The sequence below is a fragment of the Stegodyphus dumicola genome, chromosome 3 (genome assembly GCF_044657685.1).
Source record: "Stegodyphus dumicola isolate Sdum_Otavi_A_Nest chromosome 3, ASM4465768v1".
NCBI lineage: Eukaryota > Metazoa > Arthropoda > Arachnida > Araneae > Eresidae > Stegodyphus > Stegodyphus dumicola.
In genome coordinates, this window is record NC_140770.1 from 242,921,697 (window position 1) to 242,935,968 (window position 14,272).

General features: G+C 28.2%; 1 protein-coding gene across 8 annotated transcripts in view; it reads right to left on the bottom strand.

The window, feature by feature from the left end:
• Window positions 1-3,409: 3,409 nt before the first annotated feature.
• The window catches only part of LOC118188061 (cilia- and flagella-associated protein 206), a 77,524-nt gene continuing 66,661 nt past the window's right edge, over window positions 3,410-14,272 (bottom strand). For all 8 annotated transcript variants that reach the window (XM_085813976.1, XM_085813978.1, XM_085813975.1 and 5 more), the window contains 2 exons: window positions 11,285-11,373; window positions 3,410-3,909 (listed from right to left, as the gene is read on the bottom strand). In XM_085813976.1, the coding sequence (XP_085670102.1) occupies window positions 3,813-3,909; window positions 11,285-11,373 (186 nt within the window). In that variant the 3' untranslated portion in view covers window positions 3,410-3,812. The remainder of the gene's footprint in view (window positions 3,910-11,284; window positions 11,374-14,272) is intronic.

The window sequence follows — 14,272 nt, forward strand, 5'->3', positions numbered from 1 at the left end:
TATTGTATTTTTCAAGTCTTTTATATTTTTGAGAGCAGTAGGATAAATTGTATAGACAAATTAAAAATTAACAACATGTTTGACCTAGTATTATACATTTGTAAACTTCGCTGGTAATGCAGATGGGCAGTAGTTCAGTAGATTATTGTATATTCAGAAACAAGAATACTGTATATTGTGTGTACTAAACTGATATCCAGTTGTGTATAATAGACTTCATGGAAAACCATCTTCCATTTGAATTATAATTAGGTGAATAATTGGATATATTGACTATATTGCCCATCACATTCTTTATATTTGTTAGTATTCAACAATATTACAGAATTTTTTTAATAATAATGGTAAAAGATGATATTTGTAAAACTATATAAAAGATTATTTAAAATATAACTCTAATAAAGCATACTTAATATTTATTTAAGTTTATTTAAAGCTGAGAGTCCGTAGCTGAGAACCAGAAGAAAGACTAACTTAATTAGATTAGTTTTTACCAGTGTTAAGATATCACTTGTGATCACACTACATCCCACTTTTTAATGAGGCCTTTTTCTTCAGGTACTTTTAACATTTTTTTTTCCATTTATTTTGAGAAAAATCTGAATTTGTTATAATTTATTGAATATTGTATTCTATGTATTTACATAATGCCAAAATATTTTAGAGGATAAAACAGGTAGACTAAACAGATTATAAAATATGTTAGTATAAATATGAATCAAAAGATTATTTACTTTTATGTGTGTGTATCTCATGAATTTTTACTGGTCAGTGTAGCCTTAAATGTGAAATGACATAATGCACATCACACTCACAGTTATAAACTTTTGTCATGCACATATATTCCAAAAAGAAGACATGTGAGATTAAAATGATTGAAATTCAATAGACAAAATCTTTAGTTTATTAACAGATAACAGCTGCTTAACTGTATTTATGTGTGAAATGTGGCAATATAACATCAGCAGTATAACTATTTGGAAATTAAAAATAAATAAATAAACACTTACAGAAATAAGATTTTTCTCATCTTATTAACATATTATTAAAAAAAGGTGTACTTATATTAGTAAAAAAAAGAAAATGTGTTAATAAAATAGTATGTTTTCTCAATAAAGTGCTGTGGTTCCAACATGTAATACAACATATTTTGTTTAATCATTAAGACAGTTCTTAAATTTTCAGATTTTGCACTTCCTTTTATGCCACAGGAAATCTCTCTGAGCTGCATTGCAAAGCATATATCCTAATGATATTCTTTTCTAGAATAAAGAAATATAAATACTCTAATAGTGCTTAATAAAACATAAAATATTTACAAAAATGGCATAATACTAAACTTTGCATTACGGGACCATCCATATCTTTAAATACATTCACAATGTCCAATACAATCTGAGAAACTCTCTTCTACATTTTCAGAAGATCTAAAATGAATTACTGGTAGACACAGTATAAAAACTTCCAAGTTGAAAATCTGTGCTAATAATTTGGTAACACAAGTTGTAAATTTAAACACATTTAAAGCCTTATTGATCTTTGTGTTCTGAACACATTTAAAGCCTTATTGATCTTTGTGTCCTTATTTAATGTGTGTAATAAGAGTAAATTTTGGTGTAATTCAGAAAAATGCAAGTCAGATTTTGATTGAGGTATTGGCTGAGTGTTGTGATATATGAGTCAGAACTATCTGCATGCTGTGAATTATGCACAGCATACGATAGCTCTTTAAAGGGCATTTATTTATTACCATCAAAACTTAAAGAATTCTAGTATAAATATATTTTTATCATTGTATAATTCCTTATGTTTTATAAATGCCACATAAAATTGCAAATAAAATGCTCAAAGTTACATAAAAAAATTGAAATTAAATTATTTATGTTCCAGTTGTGTGCCTATTAAATTTCTAACATTTCTGAAGTCAAATAGCCTGATGCAGATCAGATACACTGCTCATCAGAATTAAAAGATATTAACAGAAATGAAACCTAAATGTTACTTAAAAGAAGTGAATGGGGTTGTACTCCCAAAAAAGTAGTTTTTTTCACTTTAAGCCCAGCCTTATGCAGTAATAGAATGGCTAATTTGTTTTCTTGTGATAGTCTGAAGGTCTAAAAATAACTTTCTTGTAACTTCATCACGATTTCTTCAAACCAGCAATAAGAGAAAAGTCTTTAGATGCAGTTGCTGCTCTTGAACAATTCTGACTAAGTTGCCTTCTAGCTAATTCAGTTTTGAAAAAGCAGTTTTAAGTTTTTAGTATGGTGCATTGAGAGATATTTAACTCTTGGACTACTTCCATTTGTATTTGACTTCTTCCCTGTATCTACCAATTAATTGCCATTTTTGCCCTTCACTTAAATGATGCCTTAATAAATACTGATTATACTCAAAAATTTTATTCTGATAAATCTTTTTTGACTTTTTCTTTCTTCTTGCCTGTATCCATCTTTCTTCATCATTTTTCAATTTTTTTTTCTTTCCTTCTTTTCTGCAAGTTTAATAATTTTAGTACATCCTTTCTTCATAGTACTGAACATTTAAGGAAAAGTCATAAGTGCTAAAAGCTTCTCTTGCCTTCTCTTTACTTGTAAATTATGGTCCAAAAGAGCTCCCTTGAATTGAGATATATTTGTAGATGGTCCAACAATGACAGTAGGAAATAAAATGACGTTAGTTGCATTCCCAACACTCTCAAATGGTACTTCTTTACAAGACCATTTTGTAATGGTGACAAGTTATAAAGAGCACATGCACGTTTGTGCAGGTCAGCTACTGTTCAAAAAGATAGAAACCTTCATAAGGGTGTCTCAACATAAATGTTTATAAAAAAAACAGTTTCTGACATGAAAAATGCAGCCTTCATAAGGATGCAGATACTGCTATACAAATCAGATTTTAATTTTAATTATTATTAATTAATTAAGCACATAGTAAATAAATCCGTGACAGTTTTAAGCCAAGTTAACTTTACTTGTAATATGGATTGCACATCTTTATCAAAAACAGCAAATTTCAATAAAGATGATCACAGCCTTATGAAAAGTGCTGACTGGCATTAAGGAGTGTGCATTTTCATAAAGGTTCCATAAGCTTTTATATTGGTTGGAGTCAATTAGAATGTTACAAGTTGTGCTAAGGGTACTTGCGCATTACAGCAATAACATTCAAATAACCTGATTTTTCAAAATGTTACAGGTATCTTAATTTCTGGTGCATACAGTTTTCTTTTCTATATAAAAAATTTATAAATACACTAACATTTTATTTTAAAATATCACTTGCCTATGATGAAGAATCACCATATTCTGTCATCTGCGTTATAAATATTCTAACTGTGGTGAATGTTAGTTTCATATCTGATTTCTTGGAAATAACTACAGGTACAGCAACAAACTGACACTGATTAATTGATTTTCTTTTTATTAATTACAATTGCATAATCAGTTACAAACATTTTATTAAATTACAGAATTAAAAGTCCAAACTGCTGGAACTAAACATAATAACCCTGTAATACTTCAAATATTAAGAAACTAATAATCCTGCAAGAAAGACTTCTAATAATGTTAAATTTTTTTTGAAGAAGTAGAGGAAAGGCATAGTATTAATAATAAGCAATCATGCCAGAAGTAGATAGGAATGTAATAGTTTGTTCCATAGATTCATGACAGCATTTGCATTGAAAATTCCATTTAAAACACAATACAATATGTAATAAATTGTGCATAAACACTTTTATACATCTGTTCGTAATTGTGAATTAGTACATTTTTATTTGCATATTTAATTACAGATTTATGTTCAATTTACAAAAATGATTTTTTTATCACTCTGTATAGTTCTGGCATCCCTGTTCTGCACATAGTTGTCCCTGTATCTCTTCTTGTTTGAGTCCAGTTGTCTCTAAAAAATTTCAAAATTTTGTATATTATTCAAGTTGTATTGTAAATATATCTACAAAAGTTCAGTTTTATGTATACAAAACTGGTATATAAGGGGGAAAATGTTCATGCTGCATCTTTTTTAATTTAAAGAATCAATTTTGTAAAAATTATGAGATTTAACTGTTTATAAAACTCCGGTATTTCTGTAATTATACTTGTAAATGCCTATGCTTTTTTCTGAGAAATAAAACGCAGAAAGCTTAACTCCTGCAGAAGAGAAGTTAACCAAAATGTTAAATCCCAAAATCTGAGAGTATATTCAAAAGTTGTACACAATTTGAAGAGCAAAATGTTTGCATTTGTATGTAACTAAAAATGAAATATCAAAAAAGGTTTGTGATGTTAATAGATTAAAGTGATAAACATTTCTATGCAGAAACTGTCATGAAAAATACTGAATACAAATTTTTTAAAAGGAAAAATTATTCACAAGATTTATGCTCTAAAAACAGTGGCAGGCTTCAGTATTGGCAAAAAAGTGTTTTTAATGAATTTTTTATATGGTAGTCAGATTATAATTTTAAAGTAATAAAATTGCAGAAGAATGTTGATAACATATTTTTAGCATATGGAATCTTATAAATTACTTGTGTGTAAATTCTTATAGCATGTGTTTCAAAATTATCTGTTGGGGAATGTTGCATACTAGTAAATTACAAAAGAACATCACTTGCAAGTTTCCACAGTTATATCATGAGTACAGCACCAATTAGTGAGACTTCTAATGTGTTAAGGAGATCTGATACATACAATGGCAATGGGTGTTCACTTTTTAGTTTCATTAATGAGAAGGCATAGGATATATGCTAAGGTAACTGTCTTCAATGCTGTGTACAGTCAGTGATAAAAATATATCAAGATAAATTATTCATATCATAGATTTGTTAGATTGGCCTGTATGCAATCTCACTTTTAACCATGCAGGTTGAACTTTTGCAGCCAAATTGTTCATGGAGTGGAGATTGGCTTCCTGTTCTCTTGACCAATAAATTGAGATTCAGCTTGCAAAATGATAGCTATATTAGTTTATCTAAAAAGAACCACGAACATAGTATCAGCAATCAAAGAAAAGACAACAAAATTTCTTTAAAAGTTTAGTGGTATGGGCCAGGGTAATAATATAAGGCTGCACATTCTTACTTTAGTTCCAGAAAAGTAATCTGAATACACTGTAGGATACCGATCTTGCATCCCTATGATAAGATTTTTCCTGGAACCCTTGGTCCTAAGTTTATTCTGAATTATAATACTTATCTGCTAAGAGCTGCATTTTGAATGATCTCCATCAAACTGTACACACTGTCCACAAAAGTTTTTACCTTGCCTTTATTTTCTCAAACATTGATTACTAACATAGATTTTCAGTTACAAAAAAATTTTAAATGACTAACTTTCTATATGCTCTTCTAGCCCCATTTAGAAAAATTTTGTATTCATTATTAAAAAAATAAACACAGTTTGATTCCCGTATGACAAAATTGGACCAAGGTATTTGATATTAAAATAAAGACATATTCAGGGGCTGTATACAAATTGAAAAGCAAAATGTTTGCATTTGTATGCAATTAAACATAAGATATCATTTGAAAAAGGTTTCTGAAGTTAGCAGATTATGTGACAAGCACTTCTATGCAGATTATTGTGAAAAATATTGATCAATATTTTTTTCCGAAACAGAAATTTTATTCATAGAATCTTATAGAATTTGTTTCCTAGTAAGCACTGACATACTTCAGTAATGGTATGCAGCTAACTGATAATTTGCATTAATTGAAATATTATTTGTGTTCATTGAAAATGAAAACTTATTTGTACTTTGCTGAATTTTTTTTACAATTACCAGACTATGATTCTTGTTTGGGTCTCATCCCAAATAACATACACTATAATAAATTCGCTGGTTCGGTTCTTTATTAATTCTCATAATTAATTACAATCACTCATTATTCACTCATAGCTCTGACCAGCCCTACCGTCGATGGCAATTCTCAAAGTCGTCTGCTCATAACATTACAGATGCGCATGCGCGGATTACATTACAGGTGCGCAGGCACAAAAAATTCTAAAATAATAAAACTTCAAGAGAATACTAATAATGTATTTTGAGATACTTTTATTAAATTACTTGTGTGCAAATTCTTTCAGCATACCAAGTGTAATAAAATTATAAATAAAGACACTAGTAAATCACAAAAGAATATAATTTTTTTGTTCCTTAAAAAAATCAACTAGAAATTATTGTAATTTATTTATTAACCGAACCCTCAAGGTAATGATGTCAAAAATCACAAATTTTGCAATTCAATTTTTATCAAAGGGGGAATCAAACATTTTGTGTTTATTTTTATATTGAGTACAAAATGTTCCTAAATGTAAGCATAGGGATTGCAGGAACATGCAAAAGATTAGATTTTGTATAAAATTAATTCTTTTTAATTTAAAAATATGAATCTTTGTGTCATTTAAAGCATTTTTGTAACTGGAAATATATGTCTATGACCACCAGTTATGGAACATAAAGGCTGAGTAAAAACTTTGTGGACACCATATATATTCAAAGAATGGATGAGGTAGCCAGATCTCTAGACTTCAAACAGAATAAATGGGATTACTTCAGTAATCATTATTTATGATCTACTAGCAGCTTCGCTGCCAGCCTTCATCTTGCTTTTAAATGTACCGGAAAAATGGCTGAAAGGAACACCAAACGTTAAATTTAAAAACTGCGTAGAATTTTACTCTGCAGAACAACTTCATAAAAAAGTTATTACATATAACAAAATTACAATGAAATAAGCAATATCCCTTAATACAAATATTAATTATCTTAATAAATAAATTAACCAATTTCCCTTTGCAAACTCATAAGAACTCAAATGGTATAAAGGAGGTTAAGAACTTTCTTTCTTAAAAAAATCACTCAAAACTTTTCAATAACTTAAAAACAGTGAAATGAGCAATAATAAACATAAAAGAATACAAAAAATTCTGAAAAGAAAAGTATAATTAATGATATTTTATCTTATATTTTCCAAGAGAAAAAAAATTACAATGAAATAAGCTATATCCCTTAATACAAATATTAATTATCCTAATAAAAAAATTAACCAACTTTCCGTTGAAGAAAAAAAATCATGCAAAACTTTTCAATATCTTACAAAGTGAAATAAGCAAAAAATAGCATGAAAGCAACTAAAAAAATATAAAATTCTGCGAAGAATTTTACTTACAGAATAACGTAATCAATAAAAATGTATTATATATATAAAAAAATGACAATGAAATATGCCAATCTCTTAAAAACAGTGACATAAGAAACACGATGAAAAATTGTTGCCAAACCCATATTTCTAAAAGAATGAAACTATTCAAAATGATGCAATTTCATCAAAAATCTATCAACAAAAATAAGATGGGAAAATTGTTGCCAAAATCACATTTTTAAAGATGTGAGGTGTGAGAAGTGTACTGGGAAGCTTCTTTTAAAAATACAAAATATTATCATTTTTCCAAAATTCTTTTTGTAAAAGCAGTCGCAAGGATGAAAGTTTAACGTGTTCAAAAATCAAAGAAAAATAAATTGTTAATTTTTAAAAATAAGCTTTTTTAGAAAAAATCCCGTTGAAAAGGTGTTAAGCTCACTTTGTTAAATAAATTCGTATTTAATCGATTTATTGAAACACAAAATTTATTTTAAGTTTGTAAAATAGCTAAGTGCCTATGTTTCATGATGATGTGAAAATGGAGTGTATAGAGTAAAATCTCGCTTTCCTATAGCCCATTATATCTCAAAATGACACGATTTCGTCACAAAACAAAATTTAAAAAAAATTCGAATTCGAATTTCGAAAAAATCGCTTCGAGGTGCACTGGCCCTTACCTAGATGTACCTATGTACCAAATTTTGTAGCCGTGGGTCTATTAGCTTACGCGCAGCGCAAATGAAAGACACACACGCGCAGACAGACTCTTTATTTTATTATATGTAGAGATGACAAGCACTTCTTGAAGAAAGAGATTCATCGGATGAGTTTTTATAAATGTATTGATTATAGATATGCATCATTGCTGTCACTTATATATCTCTAAGCAGATCATTCAATTCCCTATTAAATACTTCTTTTTCACAAAAGTTTTTCTATTATGGTTTCTTTTAAGACATTTTCAATGTGCTTCATATTTTGTGTTCTCTTTATACAAATTGCACTCCTTCTCCTTTTATTTAAAATCTGAATTTTGGAGTCTAATATTGGATACATCTATGTATATAACATTCATAAAAAATAAAAATCTTAATACAAAAAAACTTTACAAAATTAAGACTTATTAAATTTTATGATCATTAAGAGTAGGTGAGATATTTTTCATGTATTTTAACATACATTGTTTACATTAGATTACAAAGTAAATGGTATTCTAAAAATTCTGTCTAAATTATCTAAGTATTTTACAGTTTAAAATATGATGTACTTAAAGTTCAAGATATTTTGCTAGGAGAACTTGATATATACAATGATAATTATTAATTTCTTCACCTTTTAATCTATGCTACTAAAATCTGTCTGTTTGTTTGTGACATCACCCCCTCCAGAACAGCGGGAAGTTGAGTTTCGAGAGAGGTACTTCTAAATACCAAAAATTCGTGGGAAGTTATTTTGACCATTCTCATCTTCGTAGAACTTTAATCAGCCGAGATATTAGTAAAAACTCTGAAAACACCAATTTTCACACTCATTTTTCTGAGTGGCAACAGTCTCACTCACTAGAGTTAAAATTCAAGGTCATATTCTGATGCTGAAGAAAGCATGTGATCTCACAGTAAAAATTTTTCTTTAATGAGAACACTTTAAATAAATAGCTGCTATTGGCAACTTTTTTTTTTTGTTTCACGTTAATATATTTGGCAAGATATGTTATTGCCACGTTAATTCTTCTATTGATATTGAGAAAAAGTTGTTATATTGAACTGATTTTATTCATAATGAAATGTTTTTATGCATTTCTCTTCATAGATGTACACAGAGCTTATAAATTTTGTTTTGACTACAGCCCGTTCACCTGGTGAGCTTGCCCGCTAGTATATAAGAGAAAAAGGAGAAATTTTTAAAGCAAAACTGATAGTTATTGAATCAGTAAACATAGAGAGATGTAAACCAACAGAATATGCAGTAATTACAAATTAAAAGATTAAATAGTGATTAATTCAGGTAATAAAATTTTGATGTCATTAAGAAAACTGACAAAAGACATTGATTTCTAATGAAAATATTCCAGGAAATTTCAAATAATAATCTAACATCTCTTTTCACCAGGTAAATACTCTGTGTAAACTTAGTGCTGTAGTTCAATTGCGTGTACTCAGTGTTGTAGTTCAATCAACTTTAATAATGATATATTACCATCATTTGATCAAAATTAAAGAGAAGAAGAAAAATAACATTTTTAAACACTTTTGGGATCAAAACTTATTGACTTTTCATAAATGTGAAAAGTTTCAAAGAAACTTAATTTATCATTTAGAATCATAATCATTTTCTTTTTCTTTTGATGGAGTCAGATTTACATTTTCTCTTAAACATAGAATTTCCTATTTTAATTTGCCCTGTGAATGATGCATCAAACTAAAAATAAATAATATAAAACTATCAAGAATCCTGCTGCTTATTGAGATTTTAAAGGCCAGATATTAATTTAAGATAACTCAAAGTTGAAACTTCAGATATTGCAGATAGTTTTGTTATTTGTTGAAGAGGGTATATGACAGAAAAATTATCACAGTTGCTTTTAATGAAAGGCATCTAGAGGAAAATATTTTTAAAGATTTGTCAAAGCTTTTAGGACTAAGTTATCTCTCACCATACTATGGCTGTGAAACATTTTAATAGGATTTCAGAATCTTGAAAGTATTCCTCTACATTTAATGCATTAATAAGTAAACAAATCTGAAGGGAAAAAAGTAATGAGAATGTTGGAGACATTGTAATGCTCTAAAAATCAGCATGTGCTTTCTTCTAAAATATTACTAAGCTATTCAATTGCTTTGATTATGGTAAAGCACACTCTGGCTGTCTACTTATGGGGAAAGATGCCTTTGTGAAGGATTTTAGGGAAATTGGTCCATTTTTACACTAGTAACTGTGTCACTGATTGGACATGAATAGATGTTTGGAAGTGATAAGATGCCAAGTTATTAACTTAAAAAAAACGTTAACCCAGAAATTTACAATTAGAACATATATTACAGCTATGAAAATAATGATGATTATAAAAAATACTCAGGAAGGTAAAAAAAAAGTGAGATGTACATAAAATGCACTTAAATATTTAATTTTATAATTTAAAAAAGTTCAGTATGCATACTTGAAAGTCACTTGAAAAGCTTTTTTAAGTTATTTTTAAGTCTTTTCTAAAGGTCCTTGTCAAAATAGGACTTTTAGAAATGCTATATTAGAAGATCTGATGACATTTACAGTAGAATCCAATCAAGAATGTTTCAGTTCTAGAACGTTAATATGAGATACATATTAAAAGCAATAAAATAAGTAATGAACTATTTAAAAACTGCTAAAAAATTAAAATAAAAATTTACATAATTTTATAATGATCTGTAATAAATTAAAAGTATATTATCGGTTTCCATAGGAATAATTCATTGTATGAAACCAGTCAGCGAATGTATGCAGATTGAGAGTACATATTATCACACATGCAATGATTGATTTTATCAGCTAGTTAACTAATATATTCAGCACATTACTATTCAGGCTGTATTGACTTTATTAATGAAAACAGCATATGATCTGAAAGTTCTCTTTTCTTATCATGTTAATAAAGATTTTTCACAATGTAGTATGTATTTAACAGACAAATGGCAACAGATCAACTTACTGTAACTTGATAAATGTTTCTCTTTTGCAAGAAATAAAGCTTTTAAAAGGAAATTTCTGATTATGCACAATGTACCATGTACTGATAACTCAACAGACAAATGGCAAGAGATCAACTGATTCCCTTTTGAAAGAAATAAATCTTTTAAAAAGAAATTTTTGATTATGCATTTTTAAAATTACTAAAGGAGAAAAATTAAAAATACATGCTCTCTGTATCATGAAATTAAACTTCTTACATGAGAAAATGTAATAAGCAGTAACTTCATATCCAGCAAAATTATGTGTACACTTTTGAGTTCTATTTTTAAATTTTAAAAATCAAATTTTTTTGCTAAGAGAAAAACTTAGCTGATTTTACTACATGTAGAATATAACTTCTAATATTTACAGTATCGTTGCCTAATATTGAAAAGTACCAAGGATTAAAATTTTTAAAATAATTACTTGGGAAGGTAAACTTGACTATAATTTTCTCTTCTGAAGTGACTGAGATTAGTTTGGGTAGAATGAGTTCTTCTGTTAACAAGATCAGCCTGGAATAAATTATAAATAAATTACATAATATAACAAATGCTTATTAATTTTACAGTAAAATTTTAAATTGGTAAAATGAATTCTCTTTTAAAATTAAAATTTATGCTTTATAAAATTTTAGAAATTATAATTTATAGAATACAGAATACAATCAATTAATCAATGTATACTGAATGAGAAATAATAGCATGAAATAAATAATAAAAGGCTTCATCAATGTGCATTGATGATCATTATTTTTTCAATGAGTGAAATCCTGCTTAATGCATTGACTAAAATTATTCTTTATTGTTAGTGCTGTTGCATATACTTGAGGCATTATAATTAAAAAAGGCTAGAAAAAACATTTGGTTAAAAATAATGGATGTAAAAAATCTTCATAACATTAAATGTTTATTGTTGTTAATTGCTCTTTGTTAATTGCTTTCAAAGAAATGTGTATTTACAAATAATGAAGGTTAATTTTTATGGGTATTGTTATGCATAAATTGATTTGAAATATTATTCAATATTACATTGAGTTCCTTTAAAAGGACACTTATTAATCTGTATCTCTGCCTAATTTATATAAATATACAGACAGAAACTGATTTGAATATAATTTCTAAAATCATTCGATTCAAATTATAAAATTAATTAGATTCGATTATAACTTTAAAAAAATAACAGTTTTGAAATAACTAAGAAATTCAGAATTGAAACCTAGTTGTGCAAAAAAGAAGGGGAAAGACTAATTTGCTATAGAATAAGTCAGTATAACGTTTTCAGAATGAAAAGAAAAGATTACTTTCAGAAAGAAGAGTCTTCATCTGGAAGCTTTCCGTAGCTTTGCGCAGTTTGTCTCTGTCAATACAGTTAAGAGTTCATTTCTGAAATTCTTTATTTTTGCATAACTCTGATTTAATATGCACTGTAGTTTTTAGCATACTTAGGATAATACTTACCCTATTACAGTTATAATAATAACCTATTAAATGGTAATACTTACCCTATTATTATACAGTCAAAAGTCATTAATCCGGACTCGTCGGGACTTCGGCGATTCCGGATTATCGATTTTTCAGGATTATAGATCATCAATTTAAATCTGGTAAGATGGCATGCAGAAATTATAAAAATAAAAATATGAAACCGTAATTTATGAAATAAAGAACAATTACGATCTAAAGAGTATCAAAATTTACAAAAAAAAAAAAAAAAAAAAAAAAAGCTTAATATTTATTTGTTTACTTTATTAAACATTTCTTTCAATGTAAGTTGTGTAAGTTGCTTCGTTTTATGTGATAATACTTTCTCTTTAATTCTATAAACAGACATAATTTTTTGTTCAGTTACAAAGTTCCGCTGTTCAAGTCCTATAATTACTGTGTCGAGAATACCGACTAATTTGTCAATCGAAATTTTTTCGTTTTCAATAACCTCTGTGTCACTTTCTTCATTATCGGAAGCGAATTCTAATGACGAGGAATTTGATTTAAATCATATCAAAGACGAAGTACATCGAGATGAAATACTACATTTCGTAAGGAATTATAAGCCAAATAAAATAAAAACATCTGCCCTGAAGATAAGGATAGTGCTGACAGATCAACTTCCAATTCATTGTGCGCCGCGACGTTCCCCCCCCCCGCCCCGCAGAGCAGCGTGAAATTGATAAACAGATTTCGGAATGGTTAGAGAAACAAAGGATAATGCCTTTATCCATTTTTTTGCAGCAATTCCACTTTTTGTTTGATGGACATCGAAACATACTTTCGCTTTGTAGATCTTTTGGCAGCTCCAGCATCGGAAATTCTGTTTGAGATAATCGAAAGTTCAAGCTTACTTTTATAAAATTGCTCTGACAGTCTGCAAAAAATAATAAGCCGGATCCAATTCGAAGATTAAGGGACAACGCAATCTACAACATTAACTGAAATAGGTAATTAGATAATTTTTAGCTTATGCCGTCAGGTATACATTAAACGCGCATGCGTAAAAGTATTATGCACATGCGTAAACGCCTATGCGCATGTGTGAACGCACTATGCATTTACGCATGCGCAGAAAGTTTGTAGCTTTGAGGTCCGGATTATAGATCATTCTTGATTATGGGTGTCCGGATTAACGACTTTTGACTGTATAAATATATTTATATATATATCAACTCTGTTACCCGGCTCAGTGATCTCAGTTTCTTTACTCTTATATGTTTTTAAATTGTTCATTTTTTTCTTTAAAAATGATTGAATTATGTTGTTTTTATCTTCCGGTTGAGGGTTTTATGCCTTTAGTAAATCTGTATGCAATATTTTTAGAATTATCAACAATTTTAAAGTTGTCTAAGTGCCACTAAGCCTTTTTTTAATGGCAGCCATTAATGTTTACATTTGAAACAGGAGACTAGTGGATTTGTTGCCAATCTAGAGAAACTTAGCTTCGCAACAACAAAGATAACGCCTTAATTTATTATTGCCAATTAAATCATGCTTAATTCTTTCTGGAATTTTTTTCAAGGAAATAAGTGTTTAAGATTTACTTCGTAATTTTTAATATAGATATTTTGAGTTTTTTATGTATTTTTTCCTTCTCAAGAAGTAAGAACTGAATTAATTAAATGAGAAATACTCAATCATCTGTGAAAAACTGTTTCTTTTTTGTTTTGTTTACTTCATTTCTTTTATACATCATTCTAGCTTTATTATAGTATTTGAATAGAACATGTGGCAACGATTAGATAATTATATTCTTTAAATGATATAAATTTTGTGCATTATGAGTTATAATATGAACTAAATATATAAGTTAACTGTTATATAATTATTGGATTATATAACAGTTAACTTAGTTTCCGTTATATAATTCTCATATAAGTTAACTGTTATATAATTATTAATACTGTTAAATGAATCTAGCACC